Genomic DNA, 23252 nt, shown 5'->3' with positions numbered 1-23252 from the left:
AATGCAAAAATAGGAAGGCTCGGCGTAGCGGTGTCTTCATTCCCGCTCCAAAGGTGTTAATGTGGGAGCGATCGTAGTTGGAGGAGAGAATACGGGGTCTTAATGTCTGCGAAGTTCGACGCGTCGTAGTCTAATTGTTTGGGAAGAATTGACAGTAACGTTGTGGAGTAAGAGGGAGCATAACGTATTTTGGTTTGTTTACACCCACGCAGAAATTGGATAGCCTAGGACGCGTCCAAAAGCCAGTAGCTGTGCCATCGGAAACCATGTCACTTAAAGTACCAAAAGCCAACAACGTCCAACTCTTCAAGGATGGCTACAAGGTATGCTTCATACGCCCGATCTTCGCTTACAACATCCGATAACACTCTTGTAGTACCTCCAGGGCATCGAGGATGCCGTCCTTCGAAACATAAATGCGGTCTCAGAACTATCCGATCTCGTACGGACAAGCTTTGGTCCAAATGGTACGTGTCCCGTGCTTATAATATGTCTATCCTGACTCTCTGTTAGGCCGAAATAAACTCATAATAAATCACCTTGGCCGACTTTTCGTAACATCCGATGCCGCTACCATCATTAGGGAGATCGAAGTTGTTCACCCAGCAGCTAAGCTCCTTGTCATGGCCTCGCAAGCTCAAGAGTCTGAGGTATGTCCTCCATTCCATTCTATTTCTTATGTACTTATTAACTCGAGTCCAGATGGGTGACTCTACTAACATGGTCATCATTCTCGCAGGAGAACTGCTCAAGAAATCAGAGAACCTCCTCGTGATGGGCCTCCATCCTAGCGAGGTCATCAAGGGATACGAACTCGCATGCGCCAAAGCCCTCGCAGAGCTTGAAAGTGAGTCCCTCCCTCACCTCGTTTACGTTTTCTTATGAAGTGGCGCAGATCTATCGACATCTAGCCTACCGTCACCCTTCACGCAGGAATCCCTTATTACAGCTCTCAAACCCGCGATCGCGTCAAAACAATACGGTTACGAAGACACACTGTCGTCACTTGTGGCAGAAGCCGCGCTCGCAGTCATGCCCAAAAACCCGAAGAATTTCAATGTCGACAACGTTCGCGTCGTCAAGATCATGGGCGGCAGCCTTTCGGGCAGCAAGGTCGTACAAGGGATGGTATTTGGTCGCGAACCGGAAGGTAACCATACTCAAATCCTCGATACAGCGCTCACACTCACATCCCATCACAAGGTATCATCAAAAAAGTTTCAGGCGCGAAAGTGGCCGTCTTCACATGCGCCCTCGACATCGCCCAAACTGAAACCAAAGGCACCGTCCTCCTCAAAAACGCAGATGAAATGCTCAATTTCACGCGCGGCGAGGAACAACAGCTCGAAAGGGTATATTTTCCTCCATCCCATTACCTTTTACATCTACTAACCATCACTCAACTAACAGATCTTCAAAGAAATTTCTGATTCAGGCATAAAAGTCATCATCGCAGGCTCATCAGTCGGCGACCTCGCCCTACACTACCTCAATCGCTTCAACATCGCCGTTCTTAAAGTCCTCTCCAAATTCGACCTCCGCCGCGTAGCTCGCGTCGCCAACGCCACACCTCTCGCCCGCGTCGGCGCACCAACCCCAGAGGAAGCCGGTTACGTCGACATCTTCGAGACGACAGAGATTGGTGGAGACCGCGTCACCGTCCTCCGTCAGCTCGCTCCCGGCGAGGACGGATATCAACGAGACGCAGAGAAGACCCGTACAGCGACGATCGTGCTTAGAGGGGCAACAGCCAACCATCTTGACGATCTCGAGCGCGCTATTGACGATGGCGTCAATGTCATCAAATCTCTAATAAAGGACGCACGATTGGTTCCTGGTGCTGGTGCAACGGAACTAGAGCTAGCCAAGCGCGTTGAGGTATACGGGAGCGGGATGAGGGGGCTGGCACAACATGCTGTGAAGCGGTATGCTACCGCGCTCGAAGTCATACCTAGAACGCTCGCTGAGAACGCGCTGGGAGGTGCTGAGGGCAACGAGGTTCTCAGTCGGTTGTGGGCCAAGCACGAACAGAAGGGCGGTGAAGCCTGGGGTGTCGATATTGAGGTAAAGTTCACCAGTTCTACGTTATCACCCTTTGATTGACTGATCACGTTCTAGGCTGAACAAGATGGCACTCTGCTAGCTACCGACTTCAAGATTCTCGACCCATTAGCCGCAAAACAGTGGGCGATCAAGCTCGCAACAGAAGCCGCCGTATCCGTACTCAGCGTCGACAGCATTATCATGAGTAAACCCGCAGGAGGACCCAAAGTCCCTCAACAAGCAAGTAACTGGGATGAAGATTAGGATAGTGCTACGGAAGCATCTAGACTGGTTTACAGTAATTTTGTGCAGATCGGAGAGGTCACGAGTAATGGGAATAAAAAACAGGTGAAGCCAAAACGAACGTCAGGATGAGCAGCGAGAATACTGTGGAGAGTGTGGTACTGTACAATGTCCATGATAGATATCCGCGAACGGTCGTATGTGACCCAGAGACGGGATGCAAAAGAATTATGACGACAACAATGAGTCCGTTGTAGATGGGTGGGGGTTTAGGTGTGACCGTATACATGAGCGTCCATGGTCTATGATTCATCGCCCGCAGCTGGAGAGTCTATCTCCTCTTCTTCGTCCTCCTCGAGGATAGGCTCCTCCATTTCATCCTCTTCTACGTCATGGTCGGCTTCAAGCTCGTCGTCAAAGATTACATGGAACTGCAGCGAGCATCAGTGAAGAAACGATGAGTGGTGTGACATCACGTACATGAGTGATCAGGGCTTTCACGAGTTTGTGGGTATGTCCCATGTTCGACAAGATCAGGGCAAAGTCATTCTGCGGTGCACGAAGGAGGTTGGGACTGAAAACGATTGCGAGAGCTTCAGCTGTCATCTGGTTGTGTTCCTCATAGTCGGTTACTCTGGAGTGGTAGCATCAATATCATGCAGCTGACGAAACAGACAAGCACAAAAACTCACCTATCAAGATGTTCAGCGATCCTCTTCAAAAGATCAAAGTTTGCCTGAGGAAGTCCGTGCACGACACTCCGGATACATGCAAGCCGCGAATTAAGATTCTCAAGCTCTGCAAGAACATCAGCATCGGAAAAAGACCATTGATAGGATGGATTTTACTCATTGCCTCGATAACATTGAAATAGGACGACGATGGGAAGACGGCTCGGGGAGTAACCTGAACCATGACTTGATCAAGTCGCACACGGCATGGATATCACTATCGGGGGTGATAGGCCACTCGCCTAGCGAATCTTCAGTTAATTACATACAGCCCATTCTAGATATGAACCATACCTCTGTTGAAGGCATCGCGGAGAGCGTTGACTTCAGAAGTAGCACCAGCAACACGATCTGTAAAGAAAATCAGGCCTCTGCAGGAGAAAGCGACACGAGAACTTACAGATGCCAACTTCACTAAGGCCACGAAACTCGACTTCAGACAGGCAAGTCAGAATAACCGACGGGATCGAGCCAATCTCGGGCTGCGCTCCGTTAGCTTCACGCTCGAGGAGGAACTCCAGCTCGACTCCAAAGACTAGAAACGTATGAGAGACAACGACATGGAACACATGGAACAACTTACCAGCTCTAGGATCCCGCGAAGCTGTAGTAGCTGATGGATGGTCATGGATATGGTCTGCAAGTTGCGGCTTTGGTGAATTTCCAAGATACGTCAAGCGGCGTTTAGCAGCAAGTTTCGCAACACGATTGATTTGCTCGATCCATCGTACCATCTCTTGTTTAGAAATGGCCTGCAGTAAATAATGTCCGCCGTCTTCGGTGTCCAGCTGGAATGTGAACGATCTCTCGTTATTGACGAATTGGGCAACTCGAGCGTCAACGACTGAAAGAACCAAAGAAGGTTTACCAGAGGGCGAGAAGTCCAATTCAGCGGGAGATCGCTTCAATGCCGTAGCATGCATGCTATCAGTAAATGCACTGGAGATAGGCCTCATCAATTGGAAAAACGCTGAGGAGTAGCTCTTCTTCATCCGGTGTTGCTTCTGAACCTGAGTCATCGGCTTTCGTGACCGCATCGCCTTGTTAATTTGATCATCTCTCCGCTCATTGCGCAATTGCTCCTGCTTTTTATCCTTGCTGAGTCGGTCATGGAGATACTTGTCTCGCTTGTACTTCTCTTGTTGCGCAGCAACTAGTCTCTGGAATGGGCGTACGGTCTTCTTGACAGATGCCGAACCATTGCATTGAGCTTGTAGGGCCTCTCGCTGGGCATCGTCTCTGATACTCCGGTGGTCGAGCGAGATCAGGTTCATCTCTCTCTCGATGTTGTTCAACCGTTCAAAGTCCTTCCGGTCGACCTCTTCGCGGGGACGGCTCCTCTTCGAGAGCGATGGAGTAGTCAGAATGAGATTGCAAAGGTGCCTTAGAAACCCGTCAGCGGACCGTACCTCGTAACCATGATTTACCTTACCTGCGCTTATCCAAGTTTATGATACACTGATCGTTCTCGCCCGACGTCATAACCACATTCGGTATGCTCACCAACTCGAGTATACGCTCCAAAATCCAACTAACGTCGATAGCTAGAACATCCCCATACGATTTTTTGGGTATAGCTGGTCTTGAAAGAAGCCCTACAAGGCTATCGCACTGAACCCCCCGAATATTCGCAATATTTTGCCATGGACGATGGTGCATACGGCTCTCTGAACTGACAATGGCCGAGGTTAGGACAGCTTCGACGAAAGACCGGACACAAGGTCGATCCCCACACCCGAAGGATGCAAAACCAGTATCCATGCTCCTTAGACGGGCAATCTCAATGGCTCGAAGAAAAAGGTCCATTCTTGCCTGCCGTAGTCGTATCCCCAGTTTCGGTGCGACGAGCTTGGAAATTGTCCATTTCCGAAGGATGTTGAAGGCACGGATACAGCTGCGGATGCTAGGCGGTAGGAGACGATAGATAGTATCCTGAGAAAGCTCGGATATCAGCGAAGATGGCTGAACATCCGTCATGTGGGAATACATGGACTGTATGTCGATGTCATCTGTTGATGGCACTTCCCGAGCTGAAAACCAGCCGGTGCGATCTGCGCTTTGTACCTCTAACAGATCAGCGGTGATGAAAAGGTCCTGAAAGGAAAATGAGCGCCCATATCAGAAGTTAGTAAAGGGGGAACCAACCTCCTCGCTTATATTACTCAACGCTGCAGCACCCATAGCATTCAAATTCTCGACGAGCTCATCAGCACTGATCGCATCGAGGTCCGGTGGTTGATTACCAAAGGATCGCACCCGAGCGGTCGACTTCAGCGGTCGGGCATTAGCTAAGAAGACAGACGGAGGGCGTTGAGTTTGCGTGGTAAACGCCGTATGTGTAATTTGACGAGCGCTGTCAAGAGCGTCCCAAGCTTGGCCGACGTCATTTTCAACTGTAGTCGGAGCATCAAAGGAAGAGCGATCGAACGGGCTGTCCAGAAAAGACCGCACAGCTTCAAACAGCTGAACATCATCGAGACAGTCCTGGGCTCCTCCTCCAGACGTTATCCAGTCCTTGATCGCCTCTAGCACTTCCGATCGAAACTGTATCACGTGGAGATAACTATTTGCGGAGGGCTGGCTGGAGGGTCGACTACTTAGAAAGCGTTTACGAAGTAGCTGTAGAATATATGAATTAGGCCACGCCAAACGCGGAAATGAAACAACCATACCTCAAAAAAGACGATAGGCGTCACAAAACTCCGGAACACATGCCACCATACCCGCGCAAACTCAGACCGATCAACGACAAGGTCCCTGGTTTTGCCGTCCCTTAAGGACGTCTCGCCATTATCATCAGCCACAGCTACTGAAACGCCCTGAAGGCCATGTACGAGGACATTGACCAGGCGGTCCAGAGTTCCAGCTTGCACGATGACGCGGATGGGCCTCTCTGACGACACTTCTGTCACCATAGCATTTGGTCGAGAAGAAGATATAGAAGGCAACGAGCTTCGACGTGCAACGCTGCTCTTCCGCTCGAGGCCCTGAGACGATCCAGGTTTCACACGGATAGAAGGTGAACGCGTCATAGGTTTATCGAGATTGCACCCCTCCACTACGGAACTCGGGGGTCTGGATGGTGCACGAGAAGGAGGCCGGGATGAGGATAGTGGATCTAGGTCGCTACGAGCAACGAGGAGAAGCTCTCCATCATAAACAGGAATGGCAGTCTCCCGAATGTCGACGTCGCCGATGTTGAATGGCTTATCTTTACTGGACGAGGCATCCGCCCTACGAGACGCCGGAGTCAGCGCCACGTCAAGTCCGCGGAGACGCTGGAGCTCGTCAACACTAAGCTTCGTCGGTCCACTCTCTAGCCGGCCACGCCAAATCTGCCCTCGATCAAGGAGCGTGACGGTTGGCAGCGGGTCCACGAACAACAGGGGCGTAAGGGGATGACAAAGCGTATGCGGCGTAGACATGGAATGCGACCAGAAAAACGGCTCAAACAGTCCTTTACGCCTCGGTTCTGCAGCCAACGAAAGCGACATGAATTGATCCACCCTATTCGCAAATCAACATAGTTCTACCTCAAGATATGGACTGTTCAACATACCGTTGGAACTTGGACGCTAATACCGAGCACTGGTTATCCTTCTCCTCCACGAAATCTTGCCAAAAGTTGAGGAGCTTCTCAACGTCATAAGGAAGATCGTCCGTCGAGGAATTCCTAGGGCATAACGAAATCTTCGTCCGAAGGCCCTCGAACAAGTCCCTGGTCTGCAAAAGGGGCTTTGCGGCCCACACCTCATCCGTCCTTTCCTCTCTAGCTTGCTCGAGGAGATGCTTGGCTCGATCCCTAACCTCCCCACCCCAAGGCGTCACAACAGGCCCATTGATAAGCGTAACCTGCCCATCACCCCCAGGGTAGATCCACGACTCAACAACCATAATACTCTGACGATCCGCTCGCCTCCAAGCCTTGCTAAGCCGTGCGACAGGACGCGAGCACAGCGCAGCAGAGATAGCCATCCATGAACACTCATCACCCGCAACCCGACAAAGCTCTCCAATCCTCGCCCACATGGATATCACTTCAGAGCGCGAATGCGTGCGTGACGACGCACTGCGCTCCACTCCAGAGTTGCCTGATGAATCAGCACCTAAAATCTGCATGAGAAGTAGTCGCGTGAGCCAGTGCGGTCGCTCGTCGCTTCCGAATAGCGCTGCTGATGGCGACGAGCTGGCTGGCGCACCAGGATCTGAATCTGGAGAAGCGCCGGGATCGCTATTTGGCTTCAAGACATGGTCGGCTGTGAGGTTGTCAGGAAGTTGTTGAAGGATGCGTTGATGGAAGATTCTCAAACTATGGGCGACGGCGGTGGGGTCAAGGAGAGAGAGTACCTCACGGGTGAAGCCGTCCTGCGCCAGTAATGTCCATACACGCTGCTTAGGGTCAGCAAATGGATGTTGGGGACGCTGTTGTCGCGGGGAGAGAAGCTTCACGGGTGATGCGGAGGGTTGCAATCCCGGGCCCAAAGCTTCCATAAGAGATGCTATTTTGGCGTCATCGCCTGGCCGGGGGGAGAATGTGCCTAGGTTTGGAGAGAACGTAGATCCGGTCATCGAAGGAGAGTACGTGCCAGGGTTTGGAGAAGGTGCAAAAACGGCTTGCGTAGAGGTAGATTTGGGCATTCCGGGAGCAGACCCTTCGTTCCAAGAAAACGCGGGTATCGTTTCCTTTCGCCAAGCGTCCCAACCAGGCTCGTCAGCAGGTGCACCATGGTAGCGGAGATACTCCCCAGCCATCCATGAGACGCACGAGCGCTCATAATCCTTGATCTTCTCATCAGCACCACTCACGAGGTTCTCACATAGACGAGTAAACTCGTTCTCAAATGACTCTCGCCCTACGAGGATAGGCAAGCAGAGCAACACAGCAGAACAGAGGTCTTTCCACTCCGGTCTGCGAGGCTCGCCCGTAGAAGCACCTTGCTCCTCATCCTCTGCGAAAGGCTGGAGGAAAGTGGTGGCGAATACGGCTTCATGTAAGAGAGCCTCGAAGGTCCCTTTCTCGATGCCACTGTCACCGCGAACTAGGTCAGGATGCGTCCTTCGACCCCAATATGCACGTTTCTTCCTGCCACCTGCACCGTCATCTCTGCCCCTACTAGCCCTTAGATCGTCCAAGGTATCGGCTTCGCCATCCACTTCGTCCTCTTCGAGTGTGGCGACGATCTCAGTAGGGAAGAGTTCCTTGATAGCAGCGCTACGGTCGCTGGGCACTTTGTAAAAGTACAACTTCGACCCTTTAAGTTCTGCCTTGGCCGCCTTCCATCCCTTCGACAGCGTCAGATTCGTAGAAGTACTGTATGGCCGATAGTGCGCATAGATCGATGGCGCGGCATCTCCCATACGATTGATAAAACCAGCATTATAGACGATCTGAGATGTACGACGCGAATCGCAGCTGTCATATGCATCAGGTTTGAGCATAGTAGGCGCAAGTAATGGTGATGACGACGATGTTGCGTTTTGGCCACTGATGGGAGTTGGGTTGGGTAATGGATGTTTACTGGAAGAAGGACTCGAAAGACTGAAAGGAAAGACGCCACGCGAGCCACTGGAACCATTCCGATCATTATCCTTATCCTTTGTCGATTCGGCGTCTGATCCCTTCCTTTTGGGGCTTGTGGGCGTAAATCCGAGCTTAGATGCGGATAGCTTAGAAGGTAATCGAGGTGCAAATGACGTGTTACGGGAATGGACAGGGGGTGGTTCCTCTGACGCAGGGGAAATGAACGTATCTGAAGTGGGTGAGGAAACGGAGATAGAAATGCCAGGATCAGGAGAGGTGAGCCCACTCTCAGGAGGTGAAGACGAAAGAGGGCTATTGGTAACAATGGTTGGGAATATATGCTTCACGGGGCTTCCAGGACCAGAGCCCGCGGAAGTGGGATGCAAAGTTGCGCTGCTATTACTTCTGTTCCTGTACTCTTGCACTCTATGCTGAAAAGATATGTCTGCAGAGGAAAACGAGGACGTCGAGAAGTTTCCAAGATCATCTGCGGATTTTGACCAAGTTTTACGGGATATGCTGCGAAGATCACCAAGGCCTCTATTTGTATCAGGAGAGGACGGTTGCGAAGTGGGAAAGGGTCGTTGTAAATCGAAGGACTTCTTAGACGAGAGATCTAGAACCGACCTATGAAGCACATTGAGTTATCAGTACGACGCGTAGTCAAACTTTAATACAAAGAACGCGTCTCGAACACATCAATTTAGCGTACGCATAAGAATCAAGGCACAGACGGCGACCTTATCCGAAAATGCGGTACAGTCGAGGAAAGGGTCATCAAATGCATGTTGCAGAACAAAACTCACTTGCTCGCATCGCTAACGCGGGGCTCCGGTTGGAAACCTTGAAAAATGGGGCGTGGGTCTGTGGGGCGGGATATCTTCGGCTTGCGTACGGCCACTGAGCTGGTGCTGCTTCGAGGTTCACTTGCACCCGACGCCAAGCGTGGATCAGATGGCTTTCGGAACCATCTTGAAGGCTTGGAGAGGAGATGAGCAAACCCAGATGGAGAATTAGAACGTGCTTGAGGAAATTGCAAGTAGGCGGGAGAGGAGGGGGTAGAAGAAGAATGCACTGTGGCATCCTGGGGGCTCAAAGAACTGAGAGCAGGAGTGCCACGTCGAGGCGGCATATCTAGACAATTAAAAACGAGCGATTGAGAGCCTTGAGGGACTGGATTGTGTTACAACGATTAGGGCGTTCTGCTGGTCAAACGATCAGCTCAACGCCGTAGATCAGCCTGTCACTATTGAACACGACGAGCAACGCACCTGCTTATCGCTATCCTAGCCAACCTCATGCAAAGCTCATGAGGCGTGACAGTTAAGAGAGAGGATGAAATGGGAAACGGAGCAAACGGACATAAGTACTTTCACTCAAGTTGTCAATCTGGACAAACTGGGAAAATATAAGGGCGGCGTGTTCATCAACAACTGAACCCTTGATTCAAAAAGATTTCTAAATAGTACTAAATCTGTTTCCACGTATCGTATCCTATTCTACAATCAACACTGGTGGATTCCCTCGAGGCTTAACAGACAACGGCCTTGATGTCACATTAGCCGCGAACTCAATTGAAGAAGGGGACCGCATGGTCACCCGCGTTTGTAATATGATTCTCGAATCTCGAGGAAGGAAGTAACGGAATGTTTGATGGCATCCCATCGTGATATGATCCTAAGGCGCAGGTTACGCTATCCTTCTCAGACAACGAATCGAACGTACTTTTTGTTTGCAAAACGGCTCAAAATTGACCACTCTGTCAGCCATGTTCAGGTCCTTTCCGGTGTTTTAGGCGTTCCCAATCACCCACAATCAAAACCGTGTGCGTCCAAACGTCCGCATGATCAGAAGTCGAAGACGGCGTGCCATTTATACAGTCCTATCGCATCCGCCGGGATGACGCAGTGCGACGTCGATCCCGACACCCAATATTAAAATCTGTTCACTACCATCTGGTCACGGTAACCAGGTATATAAAACGCAAAGGCCAATCGAAGGTCATATACTCGGACGTTATTGCCAGGAAGTTCATTCAGATGGAAGCAGCGGATGCAACTCTATGAAACGCACGCTGCCAGTGTTGAGGATTCTCCGAGGAGCACATCTCGTAAATAACCACGCTCTGAGTCAATCTTTGACCGGAGTTCAGGTGACAGGACTCCACTTACATATATCAGTGAGAACCGGCGCCAAAAACTGTCAAAGGTTGTTCGCTCGCACAGGTTTCCTTCCATACCGTCCGTCATGATGATAACAATGATAGCATCACTGCGCAAATAGCCCAGGTCCCAGGCTCACCACCTGTCTCCGAATTCACTGTTTAGTAAAATATTAAGGTGGGCTAAACGCGTGCTGCGCGCTTTCTGGCCCAAAAGAGTGAGTACCAGTAACTTGGCATAAGAAAAAGAGAGGTGAGCTGCGAGGGTGGGCCCCGGGATAATTGTGGCATAAAAGCAAAACCCTGTCCGCCGTGTCTAGACCATTGTAAAATGTTCCTAACACTCGTGCCTCAGTACGTTCTCGCCACGTAATAGAGTCTGAGCGTTCAGCTCACCCTGAAGCAGACCTGAAGTCTGGGCCATTCAGGGTCACTTGAGTATGTATGAGTCACGGCGACCATCCAAACTCGCCTCACACAATACATATGTAGATTCTCATTTACCGTTGTGCGCAAAGATTTTCAATTGTAAATGCATCCTCCACGATCCTCATCATTTCGTAAGTGGCGGAGTTCTCGTTCTCCTTGTGATGGATCAAACAGCAGACATCAAACTGGAGTTCTATTGGTATTACATACAGCGGGGACTACACTGCTTTCCGAACGTTTCCGTGACCTATTGAACACGACCTCACGCACCATCCTTAACAGCGAGCCAAGCAGGCCTGTTAGAGATGTCCTTCCACCACCTACGTATCGAATGATTAAATAATTTCCACGGTAGCTGGTATCTCAGCTCTTACCTCGCAAGGTGAGGCCTGCTCTCAAATACCTCAGCAAATCCAGCTCCATAAAACGCAGTGCCATACGGCAAGTGCGCCAAATCAGCAAGCGTGACAGACTAAATTTAGATAGTATTAGTTCACAGCCAGGGTAGGACTAAAAAACGAGACGCACGTCACCAGCAAGGTACTTCTGTTTGCTAAGGATCAAGTCATACGCATCCAACTTGGGTTGGAGATTAGCCAACAACTCGCTGACACGCTCCTCATTTGGTTGCAAACCACGGCGCCTAGATAAATCGTCTAAGCTACATCAAGTCGAGAAAGAAGACTGCTCACGGATTGAACACTCTTTCAGCGACAATTGGCGCGACAAATGCGGTGAAGTTGAACGACTCGATCGAAGCTGCTTGTTCGAACAAGGCCTCAGCCTTGGGGTCGCTCGGAATCAAGGGAGCGCCCTGGTTGGGGTATTTCTTGATGAGGTATCTTGCGATCGCGCGGGACTCGTATAGAATGAACCCATCATCGTCCTTCAAGGGTGCACCTGAGCATACAACATATATCTAATCACAAGCCGACTCACGATGTATGGGACCTGTCCGAAAGGCTGATTCGCGACGAAACCCGGGTGCTTATGTTCACCTTTGGCCAAGTTGACAGGGATCAACTCATATGAGATATCCTTCTCCTTGCAGACAAGAGCGACAAGGCGCGTGCATGTGGAAGAGGCAAAGCCGTATAACTTGACCATCTTGTGAGATTAAATGTGAGTGAGGATGGAGGGCGTTTGAATGATGGACTTGGATGAACGGATGATTATTTATACCTGGATGAAATGCGTATGGATGATGAATCGATGACGACAGAGTATTGCACATGCTGAATAATTGACTGCGATATTTGTCTTCGCACTAGTAGCGCCGATTCAGGAATGGGTTCGTTACTACTTGAATGGAGGTCCCGGGAAGCATACAAGTACCATAGCAGTGCAATCTCGATCTTGCTTGAGTAAGTGTGTGTCAGTAGGCTATGCGGGGTTTCGAAAGTAGTAGGGGAAGGTTTAAGAGCGATTCAAATTGACTTGGATCCTCCGAGTCCTCCGGCGAGCTGGCCAGTTATCACCGTGTGACACTTGTACGATTAGTATTGGGTGCCTGCTTTATGTCGTGAGCTATGGCCTTGGTATTTCCGGTTGACCCCAGGGAAGGTGCTTTGCTTTGCATTGTCAACGAACAGTACCATCCATGGTGAGCGTAGCAGTGAAGGACATGGGAAAGCGCGGGGATTACTAGGCATTCCAAAATTAGATTTACCCCTAGCAAGGGGGAAATTACAATCGAAGGATTCAAATATTATACACAAGCACGATGAATCCGGGGCAGACAGTCCTGGAGTGAGTGGTTGCTTGAATCTTTGAAGGTTAATATTCATCTGCTGCACGACCTCGACGTCTGCCTGCTTATCGGCTACCCCAAGATCGAATCCCACATCCTAGATCGTCGTACGTCATCACTATCTATTCGATCTTGTTTTCCCAACCAGAGTCGGTGTTCTTAGTGGTCCCCCACACGAAGCCGCCCTCGCCCCTCCTCAGAACCTCAAGGAAGCACACTTCTCAGCCGTTTATTCCACCGCCGCAACCGCAACCCCTCCAGCGCCCACCCTCTCAACTGGGATCAAAACCTCTTGAAACTGCGCGGATGGTAAAGTGGTGAAGGCATGCCGCATCAAGTTACAAGGGCAGAGCCCTTCCATATACAAAGGACAAACGTCTATGTGGGGTTTACCAGGCATTCCAAAATTAGATTTTCGTTTATAGACTTGTTTAGTATCACTTCCATTATACGTACTTCAGAAACACGGTCAAAACATGTCGACTAACACACTCCCGCTTGCATGATACGTTCAAAGCTCTGGAAAACATCAGGCAGGTATGAATACCTGCACTGGTACTCTCGGAATGACTTGGTTCTACATCCTTTTCAGGCTGCACGCTGATCGACACCATGACAAAATCCAAGAAGAAAAGACAGTACATTAGCCCAGACAGGATCGATTAAGTAGGAGTATACGGTAGAACAATTACTGATTACTGATGACGGACAGGAACTACAGGAAGATGCACATAAGGTTGGAACACAGAACGATAGGGATACTACTGTAAGATAACGCCAGAGGACTACATCAGTCTAAGAGACATCAGGGGACACACATGACGTTTTGGCTGGCCGACCAACCCCCCTCAATGCACAATTTGTCAATTACTAGCGATTTGTCTCCATACCTGACAACAGACTTTGCATCCTGGCAGCCCGGCTTTTCAAGAGTATGTCTTCGAAAGGCATCATCCCGCGAGAGGGAAGCCCCGCATATCGAACAAATCTGTCGTACTTCAAGGTGTGAAAGTATATGACGTGGGAGGTTCCCTGGTTTCGTTCGGGCATCGACACAACCCGTCCAAAGACAGGGAATTTTTTGCGTGTCCTCGCTCGTAGCGCTGATGTTGATACCATGATGTTTCTGTAGATGTTTGGATATCTGCTTGAGCTCGACACCGATGTGCATCGTGCAGCCGGGCCAGTTACATGGGTGCACTATGACCTCGTCGTTCTGGTCGCGGAGGATTTCCTGGTCAATCAGGATGGGATTCACCCCTTTTTGCTCCAGGAGCATATCATGGATCATGGAAAATTCAGACCAGCTGAAATGGAAATGAGGGATGGTATAAAGAAATGACGGAGAATGTCACCACTAACCGATTTGCGTTCATATTAGATGAGAGAAGTGTTGGTTTGTGTGTCTTCTGGGTTCTGCAGATGAGTCGCTTTTAACATGCTTCATCTCTGGCGCTGTTCCCCACCGCAGCTCGATAAGAGGCACGAGTATTGGCTGGAATTGCCAGAGTTCCACTGAACTCTTGGGTTTGTGCAATTCCGCTACAATGGTGGTGGAAGGGATAGATTGGTTACGCGCTGTGTCGTTGCAACCTTCAAACAGGAAAGTTGAAAGGATGATAATCACTTTTGGTCAGTATGCCAATGTTGCTATACCAGAACGGATCAACACAAGTAACCCGGTTACTAAATCGTTTTCACGTTGGAAGGTTTTCTGAAGTGAACTCTGTACATGACGGGCGTTTATGCTGGAAAGCCTTCGTGGCACCCGGGCATATCAATCTTTGATCCGTTGATTGGGACGCGGTTAACAGCCACCCGACTGGCACGTCCCTCGAAAGTTCACTGAGATCCCAAGGTGCAGTGGACGAAACAACCAGCTGCAGATACAGTACACAGACCTAGACGAATGACCTGTCTCTCAAAGGAGCAATTGTTAGCACGTGTCATTAGCGAAATAACGAACAGTTTGGTATCTACGTCATGTCTCACGTACGTGTTATGACGTCTCGAAGGGGCCAAGTGTACCGAAGTAATCGGCACGGTGGAGGGATCTGTTTTCAGTGTGAAGCTTGCGACCTGTGACATGAGATATGTATCAATCGGACCGAGTTTGGACCGACGAGGCCAGACCCGACAAAGTGACTGCCAGCACCGGTGTGATGTCCGACGTAATAGTTGATTCACAATAACCGGCGATAATATTTCCTTCCTCCAGATCCGGATCCGTTGCACCATGGAGACAAACGATCGTATGTCAGTCTGCCTCGAGTGAAAGTGCTGTGGTAACTTGGCCATGATAGCGCAGCGTTGGGGAAGGCGAGGAACCAATGAAACTGGAACAAACAAAAAAGCAGTGCCAAGGACTGATAGCGCAAACTATAGCGTGGAGGTAGGCATCCCGCGGAAGTGCATGTGATGCCCGGATGTGCTTCTATTATGGAAGGGCAGCACGGTGGTGATCCGTGGTGAACACGCGTCCCAGATCACAGTGGCTCAGTCACTTCGGATGAGCGCTTGGCATTGATGGCAGAAGATTCAGCAATTTGAATCACTTCAGATCGAAGCCTGCTGAGCGCTGAGCATTTGGCGCGCGGACGACGGAACCGTCGGATTGGATTCAGAGGCCTCTACAGCAAATGCGTTGCTAGGAAGATATAGACCAGCATGAGGCATGGGGCGTGAGGCATGTGCATAAACTATCAGGGATCTTGGCGAGAGATTTAGTTGAGTGCGTGCAAACGCTGGAGCTGTACAGGCATGCTAGATAGACGCTTGAGCTTGCAACTGGAAGTGCACAGCATTACTAATACAATCCGACAAAGTCATTTGTATAATCGGCTACCCTCGGGCTGCACAAAGCGCCCTCAAGGCCTCACTCCTACTGCAAGGAAGCACGCTTCTCAGCCGTTTATTCCATCGCAACCACAGGCCTTCCAGTGCCCATGATACGTCATCGTCTTCCCTTCTTGACTGGGCTCGAAACGGCGCGGACAAAGTGAAGGCATCGATTTGCAATGGCACAGTCCTGCAATTGTTGAAGTTTCATATACAAAGGGCAAACGTGTACGTTCTTTCTCTTTCTCAGTTCAAGTCCACCTAATCATTATCACGTAGAGAAACGCTTAAATCGTGTTCTCACCCATCTGCTACATCTATGGCTGGTACCACACCTAGTTAGCTTTCAACAACCTGGTGGAACAACTCCGTGAATGAGCGACGCTGCGCGTAGATTTTGGGTTGCCTGTGAAGTATGACTTGATGCACATTGAGTAGATGATAAACTCCCAAGATTTCAATTTCGCTGCAAGTCAGCCGCACGATCATGTGATACCACAACACAAGTAGCATAGGTCTCGTTTCCTTTGTGACGAAGACATCAAACTGGACTCCTATTGGTATTACATACAACGGGACTGCACTGCTTTCCGAACGTTTCCGTGACCTATTGAACACGACCTCACGCACCATCCTTGACGGCGAGCCAAGCAGGCCTGTTAGAGATGTCCTTCCACCACCTGCGTATTGAATGATTAAATGATATCCACGATAGCTGGCATCTCAGCTCTTACCTCGCAACGTTAGGTCTGCTGTCAAACACTTCAGCAAAGCCAGCTCCGTAAAACGCAGTGCCATATGGCAAGTGCGCCAAATCAGCGAGCGTGACAGACTGAATATCCGGTAGGTGCTGTTAGTTCACAGCCAAAGTAGGACTAAAAATGAGACGCACGTCACCAGCAAGGTACTTCTGTTTGCCGAGTATCACGTCAGTACGCATCTAACTTGGGCAGGAGACTGGCCAACAGCTCGCTAACACGCTCCTCATTTGGTTGCAAACCACGGCGCCTTGAAAAAACATTACAACATACGTTAGATCGAGAAAGACGACTACTCACGGCTTGAACACTTTTTCAGCGACAATTAACGAGACAAAGGCGCTGAAGTTGAACGTCTCGATCGAAGCTGCTTGTTCAAACAGGGCCTCAGCCTTGGGGTCGCTGGGAATCAAGGGAGTGCCCTGGTTAGGGTATTTCTTGATGAGGTATCTTGCGATCGCGCGGGACTCGTATAGCAGGAACCCGTCGTCATCCTTTGGGGGCGCTAATCAGCGAATGACATAGATCTGATCACGACTTGACTTACGATGTATGGGACCTGTCCGAATGGCTGAACTGCCACAAAAGACGGGTCCTTCTGTTCACCTTTGGCCAAGTTGATGTTGGTCAACTCATATGGGATTTCCTTCTCCTTGCAGACGAGAGCGACAAGGCGCGTGCATGTGGAATAGGCGAAACCGTACAACTTAACCATTGTGTCAGATATTACAACTTGGGGTGATGGTGGTATATGATCGAAGGTGTTTCAGTTGGATGGTGGGTATCGATGAACGCATGATCCTTTATACCTACGGAAATCTGCCACATCAATGATTACGATAAGATCACATGTACAGTGCTGAGCAACCTGATCTAGTTGTCTTCGCATCAATAACGCCATTTCAGGAAAGGATTCGTTACTTGATTAGTAGGTCCTTGCTTTTACAAAGCTCATCAAAATTTAATGGGAAGGAGCATAAAAGTACTAGCTGCCTAGCAGTGCACGTTAAGATGAGGCCCGGTAACTGCGATGTCAGTGACTGCTATGCGGGGCTGGTAAACTCGCAAACACAAAGTAGCAGATGACAAGTATAGCAATTCAGACATTCTTGGATGCTCCTCCGTGGCCACTGGCTAGTCACTCCTCAACTGTGTAACAGGCGGCTTGTACGACTGGTTGGCGACTGCTTAGTGTCGTACGCCAGAGTGACCAAGGCCCGATCGAGGCTCACTTGGATCACAGTTTGTTGTCGTGGAGAAGCGCGGGGATCGCCAGGCATTGTGGTAATTGAGCGCTTCTAAGACTTTCTAGGACAAGATGAGGCGGGTTGCTGACTGATTCTGACTAATTGTTGATGACTAGTGGACTAGTGAGCGCCAGCGAGCCATAGCCTCCAAACTACCAATAGCCATGGAGATATCAGATGATTACTATTCATGAGTCAGCATCCTTGTCATCTGGTGAACTAAACGTGACCTTAAGCTCCCGATCAACCGAATCAACACTTGATGCTTCTTAATCGATCCATGGGCCAAGCTCGAAAGGCGTACCCTCTCCCCCCATAATCAGGTGGTACCCCGATTATATACCTTCCTTCGACACCAATCCATGCGAGGCATGAAAAAACAGCTCCACGGGGATCTCGATCGTCAGGATAGCTTTAAAACAGGCAGCACCTCGTCAATGGATTCCATCAACGTATGAAGCAATTGATTTGAAGCGCCACCTATTTTGACGGCTGGTGGTCTGTAATTCCGACAGGACTAGTCAGGAGTAGGGCGGAAGAGGTACTAGTATTTACTGACTACTTAGCCTGCCTAGCAGTCGCAGGTTGACGATGATGACAAACATCACGTGCACTTTTCGAACTGACAAGTCGGTCCTGCTAGCAGAATATCATCTTCTTAATAGTGAACCACGTCCCCAATGCACTGGCGACTCTTTCCGAGTCCCCTGTCACTCTGACTAACTCCTAAGTCGTCGTCTATCACGGTACAACGCGACCTTAGACCTGCTAGAGTTCGGGGCTAGTGACGTGGGACAAGAACGCAATTAATGGTGAAATTTCAGTGATATGCTTCCTCCGCCTGATTTATCATACTTGATTTCTCCAGCCATTCCTGAGATATCTCGATCAGTTGGTGGCTTCAAAATTTCAGGGTTGGAACTTCGAGGGCTGCTTGCCGCATTCCGCACGGCTTATATCTTTCTAACAGCGTAATCGAAACGAGGGCGTCCACGTTGAATGTCATTCTCCTCTTCTCCGCATCATTTCAGCGTGTAGTGTACACGACTTCAAAATAAACCACGATTATCGGATACGCTTCTCGTTGACCCTCGGAACGTATGGAGGAAGCATATGCCAAGAGCATGACTACTTCAACCATGGTCAGATGGTATTGTTTATGCGAGTAATATAACACCGATATTTTTCCTAGCTGTGGATAGAAAAGGCATGTATCTTTGTGGAGCAGCCCCCCTTCGAGGCCGCTATGAGAGTCTTTGGTGTGCCATTACTGTGCGGGGCTTTGTTCTCCTACTTTCGCACTGTGAAATCATCCCTCGTCACATTTCCATCTGCTGTCCTTCCACTGAGTAGTCTCTTCAATAACCAAGCTGCTTCGCTAGATGGCACCACTGGCAACTTTGACGGGTATGGTGCTACATATGCAGCAGAGTATTTACCTGAGGGCCCGTGGTTGTATAATGGAATCTCGGTGAGGATCACGATGACGAGTTGTTTATTCACTCAACGATCTTCAGTATGACCTGCCATCGACTTGGGGACAGAGCCAAGACAATGTCATTGCTGAAGGACAAGTTGTGAAACTCTTGAACGCAACTTATGTTCATGAGTTGCACATCGTATATGCAGGGGATAGTTCGGGTAGGAAGTACAGTCAACCATCCGCATCCTCTGACGCGTCGACTTGAATTCATAGGCGGAATAGCTGGAACGTTCAGCCTGAACTACGCGGATAACTCAGTTAAGTACTTGAAATGTTAGTTTCCCTTGACTCCCTGCGCGGACTCTGCCAGCTCATTCCCAGCCTTTAGTCACCGGGAAAGGCTGGTGGAAATGGGCTTCTCTCGATTTTGCAGAAATCCGAACGTAAAAAACGTACATCGTCTTTGCTAACTCATGCTGACCATTGACCTACAACAGACCATATCATTTCGAAGAATATTCATCCAGTAAGAACTGGAATTCCAGCCACGTGTACCAAATATCGCTATCCGTACCATCTCGTGCGCCGCTTGAAAGCATCACGCTCCCAGACACGTCTTCTACTTCGAACAGACTCCATATATTCGCACTCTCTATGACACCTTCTTTTGAACCCTCCTGTAGCCTTCTGGTGCCCCAGATCTCTGTTCGTAGTGCCCAGTTCAGCACGAGGTGGGAGGACGTCAACGGGCAGCGAGCTCAAGCCGTCGCCATCACCCTTGCGAATCTACTCCCAGGGAATTACGCGACCTCTTCGAACGCATCCATACACCCGCGGTATGAAATCTCAGTAGCAGGCGAGGGGGTCTCCACAGTCACGCCTGGCCTCGTGTATCGCCTGGCCTCTGCAGACCAGGCTCGCGTAGACGTCCTTGTTCTCAACAATGAGGGGACGGGAAATGCGACAGTCACAATCAAAGATGAATTTGGGAATATCGTTGGGACTTCCGTGGGCTGGCCCATCATCCCGCTGCGGACTGAATGGACAGCGGATGCTGATGTACTGGGCACACGTGAGACGCCCACTTGGTGGAACCAGGCGAAGTATGGAATCTTGTAAGTACCAGGCGATTCCTGGGGATTCAAATGATCTGTGGACTCATGCATTCGCAGTATTCACTGGGGTATTTACAGCGTCCCCGCTTGGGTAAGTATGTTTGTGTTGTCGGTGACGTTCACATTGGTTGATGCATTTTAGATAGGGTCCACCTAGTTCATATGCAGAATGGTATAAGTAAGAAGGTTCCACATCATACACAGCAGGCCGTTCTAATACAAGAGCAGCTGGGATCTCCATAATCCTCCGAACTCCAGCTCGAAGACATGGGTACATCACCTGGATACTTATGGGAAGGTAACCATAATGAACTTTCAGTCAGTATTAACGTTCATGCCTGTGGACTGCAGGATGTCGTATACGATGACTTTATTGCAAACTTCACGGCGTCTACTTGGAATCCCAGTGCTTGGTTAGATCTGTTTACCGAAGCTGGGGCGAAGTACTTTGTTATTGTTACTGTGCGAACTGCTCTTTATTATTTGTCAATAAAGTCTGACTGTGTCGTATTGCAGAAACATCACGACGGTTATGGGTTGTTTGATACAAAAAATACCACACACAGAAGTAGTGTACACCTTAACCCACATCGTGACTTTGTGAAAGAGCTCATGGACACCGCCAAATCCGATTATCCCGACATGCATCGCGGAACGTATTACTCACTTCCCGAGTGGTAAGAGTATTGATACCGCGAGTATGGCTCCTGTTTCTAATCTCCCGCAGGTTCAATCCAGACTACTCCAAGTATGGGTTCGGTTCATGGCCAGGCAACTTGGCGCACAACGCATTCAATACGTCTGAGCTGGAGCCTTATACTGGAATATTGAATATAAGCGACTACATCGAGGATTTGCAATACCCCCAGATACTGTCTTTGGCGCTGGACTATGACACGGAAATCATGGTAAGCTCGTTGTTAGCCTGACTTCTCAGCATGCGCTGACAGGGGCTAGTGGTGCGACATCGGAGGCCCCAATAAGACGTTGGATTTTGCTGCACAATTCTATAACAATGCAATGCAGAATGGCTATCAGGTTACCTTGAATGACCGTAGGTTGTCTTCGCCTGCGCACTGTGAAGCATGTCTGACGTAACACCCACTTAAGGTTGTGGTGCGGTCCCAGACTTTGACACACCGGAGTATGCGACGTTCGGTTCCCTGTCTACTCGCAGCTGGGAGACGAGCGAAGGGATGGACCCGAATAGTTACGGTTTGAATACTGCCACCAATGCGAGCGAGTACAAGAATGGAACGACCATCATCCAAACACTGGTCGATGTTGTGAGCAAGAATGGAAACTAGTGAGGAATAGCATCCATCGTCTTGCTAGTTATTTTATCTCATTTCACAGTTTACTCGATGTCGGTCCCACCGCGGAGGGCGACATCATTGCACCAATGGCAGACAACCTCCTCGCTGCTGGCAAATGGCTGAAGTATGCAGGTGACTGTGTCTATGCAACGGTAAGTTACGAACACCCCTTTGGCATTCCTTTATTTAGATGAAACGTGTGCGCACCAGGATTACTGGTACCAAGCGTCCCAAGATCCGACTGGGATCATTTAGGTTCCTCACCACGCCGAAAACATTTTGCATCATCGCATTCAACAAGCCGAGCGATGGGCAATTCACAGTAGATGCGGGTGGCGCAGCGCTACCAATTCAAGAGGGAGACAATATTGTGCTGCTGGGACCATCAAGGAATTCGCAGAGCCTTCAGTGGAACATTGATGAGTCGGGTGTCTTGACCGTCGTAGTGCCTCAGGATCAAGTCGACCAGGTAGATTATGCCTGGGCATTCCAGGTGACATATTCCGGGTGAATGTAGGGATGGTCCAACGCCTGCAAAGCTCAGACATCCACTGGTAACCTACATAGTAGAGGATGCCACACGCATTGTAGTTATCAGCGTGTCACGTGTTTGATGCTCCGAGTCACGGGCGCTGTGATTTTTTTTGTTCCTTGGGTCCATCCATAACTGTGTACATATCACGCCATACAATGATGTGTGGACGTTGCCAGTCTCATTGACCAACTGGTCTTTTTCCGACCACACTATGCCTTGTAAATGAGGTGCTTTATTGCGTTATCTCATTCTTCTTCATTACCGATTGAAGTGAACTAATAATTGACGTTAATCCACTACAGCAGCTTCCTTTGACATCACCTATAAAATCTAACGTACAGCAAAACAATCTTTCAGTCGCTTAATCCCCAAATATCTCCATCATGTCTTTGCAATCTGCGCATTGCACTGTCGGAACGCTCGGTCTGACCGTCTCTCCTGATACACCAAACCTAACATCAATCACCGGTTACGGCCACTACTACACGTCTCCAGAACCCTCTCAGCTAGCCGGCGCAGGAGGAAAAGATATGCCTTTGAACCTATCTTTTGAAATTGCAGAAGATGATGAGGGTATTTTCATCTCGAAGGCAGCAGCGGTTTGGCAGGGTGCTATGCCCAAGAGAGCCATCATTCCTCTTCCTGCTCGAGCACGCGTGATGCTCACAGGCACTGTTCAAGGCCATGCCACTACTCGTCTGGTCGATCCCATTTCCTGCGATGGCACCACCATGTCACACGACATGCAAATTTGCACCGATGAAGTGGCGCAAGAGCAGCAAGATATGCCCGACATGTTTCAGAGTATCTCGGCGACACCAGGTCTTCGATCATGGAGTTTTGAGGTACGTCTGCTTTCTTGTCAACATTGGTTATATCACTGACCTATTTGTCCAGGAACTCCGTACAGAATGCTACTCGCAATCTCGTCTTGCGACTGGCGTCGCTCCTCGAGCAGTTCCTCCTGGCGCGCCATCCTGGATGATCATTCCCCCAGCCTTCACTCCCTACAAAGTGATGATTTAGTTTAGATACTTCCAATTGTGCGGTAGTTATGCGTGGTAGTTCGATCTCAAGTGTGTACAAGGTTATAATGTGTAATACTATGTAAACCATATAGTTATCCATCGTTCTATTCAGTT

At 49.6% G+C, this 23252-nt stretch overlaps 8 protein-coding genes across 8 annotated transcripts; 3 read left to right on the top strand and 5 right to left on the bottom strand.

The window, feature by feature from the left end:
* Positions 1-266: 266 nt before the first annotated feature.
* BJ212DRAFT_1269645 (chaperonin Cpn60/TCP-1 family) lies at positions 267-2307 on the top strand (the record flags this gene model as incomplete). The annotated part of the gene is made up of 8 exons (XM_041330824.1): positions 267-323; positions 377-467; positions 514-650; positions 703-847; positions 896-1150; positions 1204-1352; positions 1411-2064; positions 2119-2307. The coding sequence occupies 8 exons, from the start codon at positions 267-269 to the stop codon at positions 2305-2307; spliced, it is 1677 nt and encodes a 558-aa protein (XP_041194086.1).
* Positions 2308-2796: 489 nt separating this feature from the next.
* On the bottom strand, positions 2797-8717 carry BJ212DRAFT_121035 (uncharacterized protein). The gene is made up of 10 exons (XM_041329220.1): positions 6577-8717; positions 5690-6524; positions 5163-5636; positions 4450-5111; positions 3601-4400; positions 3418-3552; positions 3312-3368; positions 3142-3259; positions 2979-3022; positions 2797-2920 (listed from the first exon to the last, which is right to left on the bottom strand). The coding sequence occupies exons 1-9, from the start codon at positions 8454-8456 to the stop codon at positions 3004-3006; spliced, it is 4980 nt and encodes a 1659-aa protein (XP_041194085.1). The 5' UTR covers positions 8457-8717; the 3' UTR covers positions 2797-2920; positions 2979-3003.
* A 623-nt stretch (positions 8718-9340) lies between these two features.
* Positions 9341-9670, bottom strand: BJ212DRAFT_1269888 (uncharacterized protein; the record flags this gene model as incomplete). The annotated part of the gene is made up of 1 exon (XM_041330835.1): positions 9341-9670. One exon carries the CDS (start codon positions 9668-9670, stop codon positions 9341-9343), a length of 330 nt encoding a protein of 109 aa, XP_041194084.1.
* A 1720-nt stretch (positions 9671-11390) lies between these two features.
* Positions 11391-12235, bottom strand: BJ212DRAFT_1446531 (glutathione S-transferase; the record flags this gene model as incomplete). Its single annotated transcript, XM_041338263.1, has 5 exons — positions 11391-11448; positions 11503-11600; positions 11657-11771; positions 11821-12014; positions 12068-12235. The coding sequence occupies 5 exons, from the start codon at positions 12233-12235 to the stop codon at positions 11391-11393; spliced, it is 633 nt and encodes a 210-aa protein (XP_041194083.1).
* A 1264-nt stretch (positions 12236-13499) lies between these two features.
* Positions 13500-14516, bottom strand: BJ212DRAFT_120920 (uncharacterized protein). Its single transcript, XM_041329190.1, has 2 exons — positions 14241-14516; positions 13500-14185 (listed from the first exon to the last, which is right to left on the bottom strand). Exons 1-2 carry the CDS (start codon positions 14252-14254, stop codon positions 13684-13686), a joined length of 516 nt encoding a protein of 171 aa, XP_041194082.1. The 5' UTR covers positions 14255-14516; the 3' UTR covers positions 13500-13683.
* A 1822-nt stretch (positions 14517-16338) lies between these two features.
* BJ212DRAFT_1479843 (glutathione S-transferase) lies at positions 16339-17189 on the bottom strand (the record flags this gene model as incomplete). The annotated part of the gene is made up of 6 exons (XM_041339958.1): positions 16339-16396; positions 16451-16548; positions 16609-16626; positions 16694-16724; positions 16775-16968; positions 17022-17189. The coding sequence occupies 6 exons, from the start codon at positions 17187-17189 to the stop codon at positions 16339-16341; spliced, it is 567 nt and encodes a 188-aa protein (XP_041194081.1).
* A 1778-nt stretch (positions 17190-18967) lies between these two features.
* Positions 18968-22086, top strand: BJ212DRAFT_1269613 (glycoside hydrolase family 29 protein; the record flags this gene model as incomplete). Its single annotated transcript, XM_041330820.1, has 15 exons — positions 18968-19192; positions 19239-19362; positions 19418-19477; positions 19533-19587; positions 19642-20259; positions 20317-20350; positions 20406-20437; positions 20488-20557; positions 20611-20721; positions 20776-20936; positions 20987-21167; positions 21217-21313; positions 21370-21565; positions 21616-21727; positions 21802-22086. The coding sequence occupies 15 exons, from the start codon at positions 18968-18970 to the stop codon at positions 22084-22086; spliced, it is 2361 nt and encodes a 786-aa protein (XP_041194080.1).
* A 407-nt stretch (positions 22087-22493) lies between these two features.
* On the top strand, positions 22494-23136 carry BJ212DRAFT_1479841 (uncharacterized protein; the record flags this gene model as incomplete). The annotated part of the gene is made up of 2 exons (XM_041339957.1): positions 22494-22955; positions 23008-23136. 2 exons carry the CDS (start codon positions 22494-22496, stop codon positions 23134-23136), a joined length of 591 nt encoding a protein of 196 aa, XP_041194079.1.
* Positions 23137-23252: the final 116 nt, after the last annotated feature.

The sequence above is a fragment of the Suillus subaureus genome (assembly GCF_016647635.1).
Source record: "Suillus subaureus strain MN1 chromosome Unknown BJ212scaffold_12, whole genome shotgun sequence".
Taxonomy (NCBI): Eukaryota; Fungi; Basidiomycota; class Agaricomycetes; order Boletales; family Suillaceae; genus Suillus; species Suillus subaureus.
Note: the sequence above shows the minus strand (reverse complement) of the source record. Positions and strands in the feature narration are given on the sequence as shown.